The sequence below is a fragment of the Emiliania huxleyi genome (assembly GCF_000372725.1).
Source record: "Emiliania huxleyi CCMP1516 chromosome Unknown EMIHUscaffold_121, whole genome shotgun sequence".
Classification (NCBI taxonomy): domain Eukaryota; phylum Haptophyta; order Isochrysidales; family Noelaerhabdaceae; genus Emiliania; species Emiliania huxleyi.
In genome coordinates, this window is record NW_005201381.1 from 96,967 (window position 1) to 106,598 (window position 9,632).

At 63.7% G+C, this 9,632-nt stretch overlaps 2 protein-coding genes across 2 annotated transcripts; both read left to right on the forward strand.

The window, feature by feature from the left end:
* Nucleotides 1-5,070: 5,070 nt before the first annotated feature.
* EMIHUDRAFT_417622 (hypothetical protein) lies at nt 5,071-7,686 on the forward strand (the record flags this gene model as incomplete). The annotated part of the gene is made up of 8 exons (XM_005790147.1): nt 5,071-5,179; nt 5,259-5,530; nt 5,712-5,755; nt 5,826-5,972; nt 6,224-6,296; nt 6,496-6,611; nt 6,891-7,019; nt 7,231-7,686. Coding segments are annotated over 7 exons (803 nt in total), but the record flags the coding sequence as incomplete, so codon positions are not given.
* An 873-nt stretch (nt 7,687-8,559) lies between these two features.
* EMIHUDRAFT_225020 (hypothetical protein) lies at nt 8,560-9,271 on the forward strand (the record flags this gene model as incomplete). The annotated part of the gene is made up of 3 exons (XM_005790148.1): nt 8,560-8,629; nt 8,667-8,716; nt 9,023-9,271. The coding sequence occupies 3 exons, from the start codon at nt 8,560-8,562 to the stop codon at nt 9,269-9,271; spliced, it is 369 nt and encodes a 122-aa protein (XP_005790205.1).
* Between the last annotated feature and the right edge of the window lie 361 nt (nt 9,272-9,632).

Genomic DNA, 9,632 nt, shown 5'->3' on the forward strand with positions numbered 1-9,632 from the left:
CTATGGTACAGCCTTTAGGAGGAGGAAGAGGCTGGCTGGCAGTGCTGTATGCCGCCGAGGGGCAGTTTTGGGGTGCTGTCCCCATCCCAGGGGGCTGCAGAACGCGTCCGCAGCCGGGACAACCCGCCCCCCCAGCCGAGGCCGGTCGAAGCCCACTTGGAGGCAGCCATGAGGAGTCCTCTTGGTGCTCCTGGCGGCCGTTGGAATGGCGAGCGCGCGCCGAGGGGGGGGGGGGGGGTCTTGCTTGCTCCACACCGAGCGCCATCGGTCCGGACCGGTGCCTCCACCGAGGGGTGGCTTGCACAAGGTCTGAGCCGCGGGCGCTCGGCGCCAAGTGCAGTGTCACGCTCGCACGCGAAGGGGACACAATGGGAAACCCTCGTTTCCTATGTACTCGGTCCCCCAACGGAAGAGGCCTCGCTCCTATTGGAACTGGCCAACATCAGATTTGCCTCGTGCGTCCCTTTTTGAGTCGGAAAGCTATTTTCTTTTGGGTCCTGTGGGCACCCTATCCTCGCCGCCTTCGCTGCCGCTGCATCGCTGTCAGCTCGTCATTTCTGTCTACGGTCATATGGGGGCGCCATCGCTGTTCTCTCTCTCCTGGGGTCAGCTCCAAGCTGCCGTGTCGGGACGTCGCCCCCTCGGCTCCCCCCCCCCCCCCTCTCGCCGCTGAACTGCATGCTGCGATTCTCGCCCCTTGTCGCCGGAGCCAGGTGCGTGTGTCTAATCGTAGTGTGGGGGCCCTGGCCCCCCTCCGTTTTCTGTTTTCTGTTTTTCACAACGCCCGCCCGCCCGCCACCCCGAGGCGGCTCGGCCCCCACTGACCCAGAGATCGCAAAAACGCTCGGCCCTAGCTGTACGAGAGCAATGCCGTAGGCGGCGGCCGTAGCATACACTGCGAGCACACTCGGTGCAGCTGCGAGGTGCAGCAAGAGCACGTCGTTCCTGCCTCTGCTGCCACTCTCGCGCACCTGAGGCAAACCCCAGTTTGGGACCTATTTGAGGCGGTGTGGCGGCACTCACAGGGCACGGGAAGCTCTCCCGCCGCGTCTGCGTGGCCCGCCCGAGCCGCGGGGAACGGCGCGCGCCCCTCCCGGCGGAGCTGGGTGCGGCAGATGGGCCCACGGGTCGGTTCCGGGCCGATTTGGGGCCGTTCTGTGTAGTTCTTGGTCAAAATCGAGCTACACAGTTGAAACTCTCGCCCCAACGGATACTTTTTGATTTTTCTGGCCACGATCGTCGACCGGGCCCGTGAGGCCACGGGAACGCCCTCGGATTGTACAGCACCCTCCACTAGCCACAACCGTGGGCCCTCAACCGCGTATCGGTGTCGCCACAAAATAGCCTTCAGACGCTGTCTCGTCGTTATAAATCGGCCAATCTGGCCCCTCTGCCACAAGATTTGCTTTGGAACGCACCGTAGCACGGTGGAGTCGAGATCCGGCGCGCAACCATCAAAAGTATCATCAATCGGGCCCGGCTAGACCTGCCACCGGAGGCGCGCAAAATGGAGGCGATTTTGTGGTGGTAAAGGGAAATGGCCAGAACGGGGCGCCGCGCGCTCGGGAGCCCTCGCCGCTCGCAGGCCAACTCCTCCCCAGCACGGTGCGTGCGTGCGCTGAGGTTGAACTCGATGCCGCGACTTCACAGCCTCCGTCGCTACCCAACGCGGCCAAAGGATATCTAGATATCCATTTCGAGAACCTCGAGAACTCCGCCCTCGGCGCTGAACTGCGCCTCACCACTGACCGGGAAGGCCGCCAAGTGGGCCAGCACCGGTCGCACATTGTGGCAGCAGTCAGCAGTGCATGTCTGATAGGTAGAGCAGCAGCGTCAGGGTCGCAGGGTCGCATCGTGTCAAGCCTCTCGCCCGGCCGGCCGCGTGCAGACGTTGGCCTGTCTGCTGATTTTTGGAGTGATCAGTCGGCGGTCAGTACGACCGATCAGGTTAGAGTTTTCTCATGATTGGAGGGTCTATCTGTGTGGGTTTACGCTTTCCCCCGTTCGGAGGATTCTCGTTCCAAGATACTGCCCTCTGTTAGACCGGGTTAGATCGGGAAGTTGGTAGTATGAGCGAGTATGAGCGCTGGGGCCCCGTTTCCGCACTGCTGCACGGCGCACGGTGCCTCCGGGGGCCCCCGCCTCCCCCCAGAGCTTAGGACGGGTATTAGCGGGTGTATGATTTCTTTTAGGCTGCATACATGTTTCCTCGCTCACCCCCCGTCTCGTTTCCTTTCCGTGTTTCTCTACAACACCCTCTCTCGTTTCCTCTCTAGTTTCCCGAGGAAACTCCGTGGAAATCAGCTGGTTTGGGCCCAAATCAGCCAAATCAAGCCAAATCGGCAAAATACCGGGGTATTTTGCCGGGTTTCTCGGTTTCGCCTCAGATTTTGCCCCAGACTAGCTCTCAGACCCAGGCCTCAGGGGAAACTCGAGAGTTGTCAGAATGGAGCTCCAAACACCCTCTGGTTTCCCTGCACCCTGGGTTTCCCTGAATTCCGGAAACGAAAAGTGCTGGGGACCCTCTCGTTTCCTTTTTGGTTTCCGGAAAGGTGTATGCAGGCCAAATTCCTATTACTGACTGACTGATGTGGTGATGCTGATGTCCCGAAAGTTGGGGTGGTTCCTTATAAGGTACGAGCAAAGTCGAATCCTTTTGAGAGAGGGAGGTGTGACACAAACACACACACGCACACACACACACACACACACACACACACACACACACACACACACACACACACACACACACACACACACACACACACACTCGGACACACACACGTGCTAGCCGTCGCCCACCCTGCCTGGCGCGCCGCTCCGAGACATCTCCTGGGGAGATTGGCGACAACCCGACGGGCAGACCCCGCCCCGCTCGCAGGGCGTGGACCACACAGCACACACCTTGCGCTCCTTTCTCTCTTCGCACAAACCACCACTGTAAGGTGCCTATATGGGCTTCCAAGTATCCGGACCTTCAAGACATGCGCTTTTGGCCGGTGGCCTACTCGGACATGGTACCTCCGGTGAGATAGTGGCTGCCAGTTCGACACTGGGGCCGATCGAACTTGAGTTGTTCGGAGGAGGAAGAATCCGGCCAGCACGGGTACAAAGAGGGGTACCCGGAGAATCCCCAGCTGCGGAAAGGTAGTGTCGCTCAAGAGGTGCGATACTGCGGGTGTGTGTGTGTAAGGTGCCTATATGGGCTTTCAGTATCGGACCTTCAAGACATGCGCTTTTGGCCGATCGAGATTGCAAATTTCGCATTTCTCTTTTTTCGGAAGGAGGAGGCCAGCGTTTCGTTTTTTCTCGCACCACGTGCCTCTGCACCTCCGTTCACGTGCACGAGCTTCTTGAGCCACCCACCCACCCACCCACCTCACGGCCCGGCTGAGGCTTGGAACCACCCACCCACCCCACCCACCTCACGGCCCGGCTGAGGCTTGGAACCACCCACCCACCCCCATCCCCACCCACCCACACCTCACGGCCCGGCTGATGGAGGCGAGGAAACCCACCCCCACCGACCGACCCACCCCCACCACCCAACCAACCGTCCCGGCCATGGGAGACACAAGCAAGGTAGCAAAGCACCCAGCCTCGCGCGCCTTATACAGCACACAGCCTGACCCACAGCCGAGGGTATGGGTTAGGGTTAGGGTTAGGGTTAGGGTTCGGGTCAGAGAGTTCAAGCCGTTGTGCAGCTCCTAAGAACGGGCCGCTTCGGGTCGGAATGGAGGAACCAGCGGTCCGTTGACGCGAGCTCTCGGTGAATGCTCCGAGTTCTTGGGGTTAGGGTTAGCGGGTTAGGGTTAGGGTGAGGGTTAGGGTTAGGGTTAGGGTTAGGGGTAGCTTGTTGTCGTCGTGCCGATAAGACAGAGACACGGGCAGCAGACGCGACCCAATCGACGCACCAGAGCATGGTTGGGCGTGTGAGCCGCCATCTTGGACTGTGAGGCGAGCATTTGCCACCGGGAGCTCGCCGCCGCCCCTACAGCTACACCGCCGCCGCCGCCCTCCCGAGGCCAGATAATAGCCCAAGTCGAAGAGTGCGCGCCGCCCTCGGTATCTGGGTGGCAGGCGGGACTAGAGAGGCACGCCAGAGCACGGCCGGGGGCGCGAGCCGCCATCTTGGACTGTGAGGCGAGCATTTGCCACCGGGAGCTCGCGCCGCCGCCCCTACACCGCCGCCGCCGCCCTCCCGAGGGCAGATAATAGCCCAAGTCGAAGAGTGCGCCCCGGCCTCGACATCTCGGCGGCAGAGGCGTCCCAAGCGACGCACCAGAGCACGGCTGGGGTCGATCTCCGAGAGGGAGTCGAGTCTAGCGTTCCTCAAGATGACGCACTACTCAACTCAACCCTACGCCCGCATCGATGTGGGAGGCAAGGCCACCCGTCGATGCGACCTGCTACCAAGCGGTGGGGCAGGAGATTGGAGGGGCCCCTTGCAGAGGAGACCGCGCATCTCTCTTTTTTCGGAAGGAGGAGGCCACCACCCGACACTACGTGCTGCGGCAGCCCGCGGAGCCGCAGGAGGCGCGGCGGAGCGGCTGCGCGACGGCGAGGCTGGCCGGGCACGCTGTCATCGAGATAGGCACGCACGTCGAGATCCTAGGCGAGCAGCGGTGGTGGCCGGCCACCATCACGTGGCGGGAGGTAGGTTCGGGCGGCCGGCTCGTGTGGATGCGGTCGAGTACGACGGCTACCCGGACGCCGAGCCTCTCCTCTCCTTAGAGGAAGAGACGTGGAGGCAGGTGACGCTCGGCGCCGGCAGCGCGGCCCCTAATACCAGCGGCGAGGCGAGCGACGGCGAGAAGAGCGACGGCGAGACTGGCTGGGGACGCGCTGCCGTCCAGCGCGACCAACGTCGGCGGCTAGGAAAATAGGTGCGATCATTAAGAAGATGCGATGCGTGCCGTCAAAAGGGGGGGGGGGGGGCGTGCTCCACAAGGAGCGGTTGCGTGTGTGCAGCGCGAGGTGGACTGCCGCAGCTGCCACCATGGATGGCTCAAATCTCTTCCCGAGCCACAGAGAGCGCGCGTCTGATGCACCCTCCCTTACCTCTGGCTGCGATGATACCACCGCCACCACCCGCACATCTGTCGATGAGGGCGGAGATCGAGTGGCTAGCTGGCAGCGCGGACAATGCTCGCGGCGTCGCTCTCGCTCTGTCGTCGAGGCGCAAGCGGCCCGCCCTTGCGCCCGTCGCTGCGCCCGCACAACGATCCACTCAATGTAGCCCTCCCGCGCGCCCGCAGCCTCTTCATTGGCGCCTCCTTCATCATCAAGAAGAAGGGGCTGCTCATGTCGGTCGAGAAGGGCGGCAGCTCTGCGTCGGCGGGTGGCTTTTCGTACCTGCGGCAGCCCGTCTGGTGGCTCGGCATGCTGACGATGATCGGCGGCGAGTCGGCCAACTTCATCGCGTACGCGTACGCGCCCGCTATTCTGGTGACGCCCCTCGGCGCTGCCACCATCGCCGCCTCCGCCGTCTTTGCGCGCTTCTTCCTCGGCGAAGACATGCACATCTGCGGTGCGCGCCGCGCTCCCCCGGAGCGTGTGTGTGTCTCTCCGTCCGAGCCAGAGGGAGGGGGAGGGTCCGTGGCGAGAGCCCCACGGGGCTTGCCCCACGAGTGCCGCGCCGGCCCCTGCCGGCTCAGCTGAGGAGTGCGCGAGCTCCTCTCCCCCCCGGGACCTCGCCGACCTCTCCTCAGGTATTGCAGGGATCCTGCTGTGCACCGTCGGCACGGTCGTGCTGGCGCGGTTCGCGCCGGAGGAGGCGCCCTTTCCTAGACCTGTCCTGGACCTGTCCTGGAGCCTTCCTGCAGGTGCGGTTCGCGCCGGAGGAGGCGCCGGTGACGAGCGTCGAGGAGGTTTGGTCGATGGCGATGCAGCCCGTCTTCCGCGCGTATGTCTGCTTTGTCCTCTCCTTCACCCTCGCCCTCGTGTATGGAGCGGCGCCTAAGTACGGAAAGGCGAGTCGCTCGCAACCACCCCTCCCCCCGCCAGCCGCCGTCTCCTCCGCCGCCGCCGCCGCCGCCGCCGCCGCCCTCTCTACGCCGCCTCGCCGCCTCCTTCGCTCCCCTCCCCTCCACAAACCCGCCCGCCTCGCCTCCTCCCTCCCCCCCCCCCGCCCCTCATCCCACCTCTCCGCCGCACAGACTCGCGTCGCCCTCCTCGTCGCCTCCCCTCCCTCACCTCCCTCCCCGCCCCGCCCGTCTGCCAGACTCACGTCGTCGTCTACGTCGCCATCTGCTCAATGATCGGGTCGCTGAGTGTGATGGCGCTGCGCGGGATCGGTGAGAGATAGGGAGATTTGGGGAGAGATAGGGAGATGGCGCTGCGCGGGATCGGTGAGAGATAGGGAGATTTGGGGAGAGATAGGGAGATGGCGCTGCGCGGGATCGGTGCCGCACCCGCCATGCCACCCTCCCTCCCCTTCAAGCCCTCCTCACCACTGCCCTGCCGCCGCCCGCCCATCCCTGCTCCGCGAGGCAGGCATCGCCGCCAAGCTGACAATGCGGGGCTCGGACCAGCTGCGCAAGCGGGAGACGCTCTTCTTCATCCTGTGGGTCGGCTGCTGCATCGCGACGCAGATGAACTACCTCAACAAGGCGAGATGTAGCCGAGATGTAGCCGAGACAAAGCTGAGATGTGGCCGAGATGAACTCCCTCAACAAGGCGCGCTCGGTCGCACTTCTCCAGACACGACGATCGCACGGCCACACACACAGAAGCACCAGCACACAGTTACATATAGACACTCGTCCCAGCCCCGGCACTTTGCACCGCCGACGCGCCAGCAGCCCCGCTCCTCACCGCTCCTCACCGCTCCTCACCTCCTCCAACACCCCCCCCCCCCCTCCCTCCCCTCGCCTCTCCCTCCCCTCCAGGCGCTAGACACCTTCAACACCACGATGGTCTCGTCCGTGTAATACGTTTTTTTCCCCGTTGGCCCGGTCCCCGCCTGGAGGTTCATGTCCAAAGCCTGGGAGACCCGGACCCCGGGCTCCTTTTTTTGGGGGGAAGCCAAACACCCCCCCCCCCCTTGGGGGCGGGGGGGGCCCGGGGCCTCCCGGGCCCTTTGAAGAGAGGGCCACCCCGGAAACCCCCCCCCCCCCCCCCCCGCTTCCCCAGCCCTCCCCTCACACCTTCCCCAACCCTCCCGCGACACTCCCGAGACACCCTCCCAAGACCCTTCTCCAACCCCCTACCCCCCCCCAAACCCCCCTCCAGGTCGTCGCCCTCCTCGTCAACGTCGCCGGGGTGCACATCCTCTCGGGGACCAGGGACTCGGCGCCCGGCTGCCGCGCCGGCCTGCGCGCGCTGCTCTCGAGGAGAAAGTCCGAGGAGAAGCCCGAGTACACCCACCTCTGCGCGTGCGACGACGACGCGGAGCAGCAGCAGCAGCAGCAGCAGCAGCAGCATGGCGGCGCGAGCAGACGCGACTGGCTCGAGAGTAGACACTGATCAAACGCAGGAGGGCGCAGAAGTGCTGCACTTCTGCACAGCGCTGCATTCTGTTTAGGGGGCAGGGACCCAGGACGGTCGGGCACCGAGATAGAGATGATTCATCAGAGAGATTTGCGCACGCGTGTGTGCGAGCGAGGCCACGTGCACCAAGCCAGCTCACAGGACTCAGGAGTTCAAGTAGCGTGAGCATAATATTACTTCAGCCTTCAGGGGACCAATATAACGTGTGCATGCCGGCGCCGCGCACGATCAGGGCGCCACTTTCGGCGACGTCCGTTCCCCTCTTCCCCGTTTTGCACACGTCGCGCAGTGAAACCACCCCGGGGCCAACCCGCTTCGGTTTCGTCGCTTCCAAGTGCACTAGGAACCCACGAAACCCGAAAAGAAAACGTGCACCTCTTCGAGTGTATCTTGAGTGTTGCTGTGGAGCGTCCGGTTTCAACATGCGCTCGCGCGCTCGCGTCTGCTGGCGCCCAGAGAACATGTTGCACCACATGCTCCCGGCGGAGCCCAACTGCTTGCACTCGACAAGGCAGTGCATCCCCTCGCGGGAGCTGAAGTCGAACTTCCACTCGATGCGGCTCGCGCCGGATTGTGAGCTCGGCGAGCGAGGTCGGAGAGCGACCTCAGTTGGCCTAAGCCGCACGACACTGAGGCAGAGCGGCCGTGCGCGTACGACGCCGTACGCACACGGCCACTCTGCACCGACCGCAGCGCTGCATTGCGACCGCAGAGGCTCAGCTCAGCCAGGGCTCGCTCGCCCGAGCTCGGAGCCGCCGGCGGTCATGGGCAGCAAAGGTTTGACGCGTCGCTCTCGGTGCAGGAGGGCACTGCAGTAGAGGTGCAATGGCCGTCCGGCTCGCGCGCGATGGGCTACAGCTTCATTGGCAGCTACCAGAGCGCGTCTGGAGCGCTGCCGTTGTGTGACCCACGTCCAAGCGGCGCTTCCGGCCTGTTCCGCGCCTCTTTTTACGCCTTTCATTCGAGAGGGGGAGGCGAGGTCTCATCAACTTCGAAACCGCCTTTGAAAGGGGGGAAATGCGTCCGTCCCTGAGCGGGTTGAGGCGGGGGTGGTTTCACTGCGGACACATGGCACCGACGCAGCTCAGCATTGTGCTGGAGCGCCTGCTCAACGAACTCGGGATAGCCGACCTTAGCGGTGTACGTTCGAGGCTGTGCGCTCATGCACGATACAGGCGCGGTGCTCGACGCGATCCGAAGCGCTGCTGCAGCCGCAGAGGCTGTGGTGCGCGGGCGGCTTATGCCAGCTCGGCCACGAGCAATGTTGTTGTGTCCCCAGGCAGCACTGCTACCGCTGGCGTGATCTCTGTGCAGCACAAGGGTAGCTTCTCCCGCACTCTCGTCAGAACCAGACGCGCAAAACACGCTAATGTCTCGGACATCCATGCAGCCGCGAGTAGTGCGAGTGCTGAGATGCTGCTCCGGCAGGAGTTGGAAGAGAAGTTGCGGTCGCAGACCAAGGAGCTCGCTTCTGAGCAGCGCTCGGCGAGCGCTGTGAAGAGAGAGGGCACTCGCGTCGGCGCGGGATGAGCTTGCTGCGGCACAAGAGCTGAGGCGCTCCGACTGCGACAACCTGAGGAGAGCGCAGCAGGCTGCTAAACGCGACATCAAAGCGGCCGAGCGGATGGCCGACGAGGCAAAACACGCAGCTCGAGCTGAGTGTGAGTGGCGTATCGGCGAGATGCGGGCCAAGATGCAGGCTGAGCTGCGCGAGCAGCTCGACGCGCTGCAGATTTCGATGGAGGCAGAGGCGAGGCGTGCTGATGCCGCAGAGGCGTGACCGGAGAGGTCAAGGCTGCACAACAAGATGGAGGGGATTATGCACACGCGTGAGGGGTTGATCATCGCACTCGCAGAGGCGCAGCGCAAGAGCGAATATAGTGATTGTTAAGAGATATACGTAGAGCGTTACAGTCGTACGGTCGTCGACCCTCCCACCGTGTGGGCCGCCCGGACCCCGGAGAGCTGCACAGCGCGTGCAGACAGCGTTGCGCGAGCATTGCCATTGGAGAGGCCAGCCTCCGGCTTCTCAGCGGCGTGTCGCGAGTCGGCTGGCGGATCTCTGTCTGCCTGGTAGGTGTGGGTGTGATAGGGGTTCTCTGGTAGGTTTTGCTTACAAATTTACGGATTTACGGATTTAC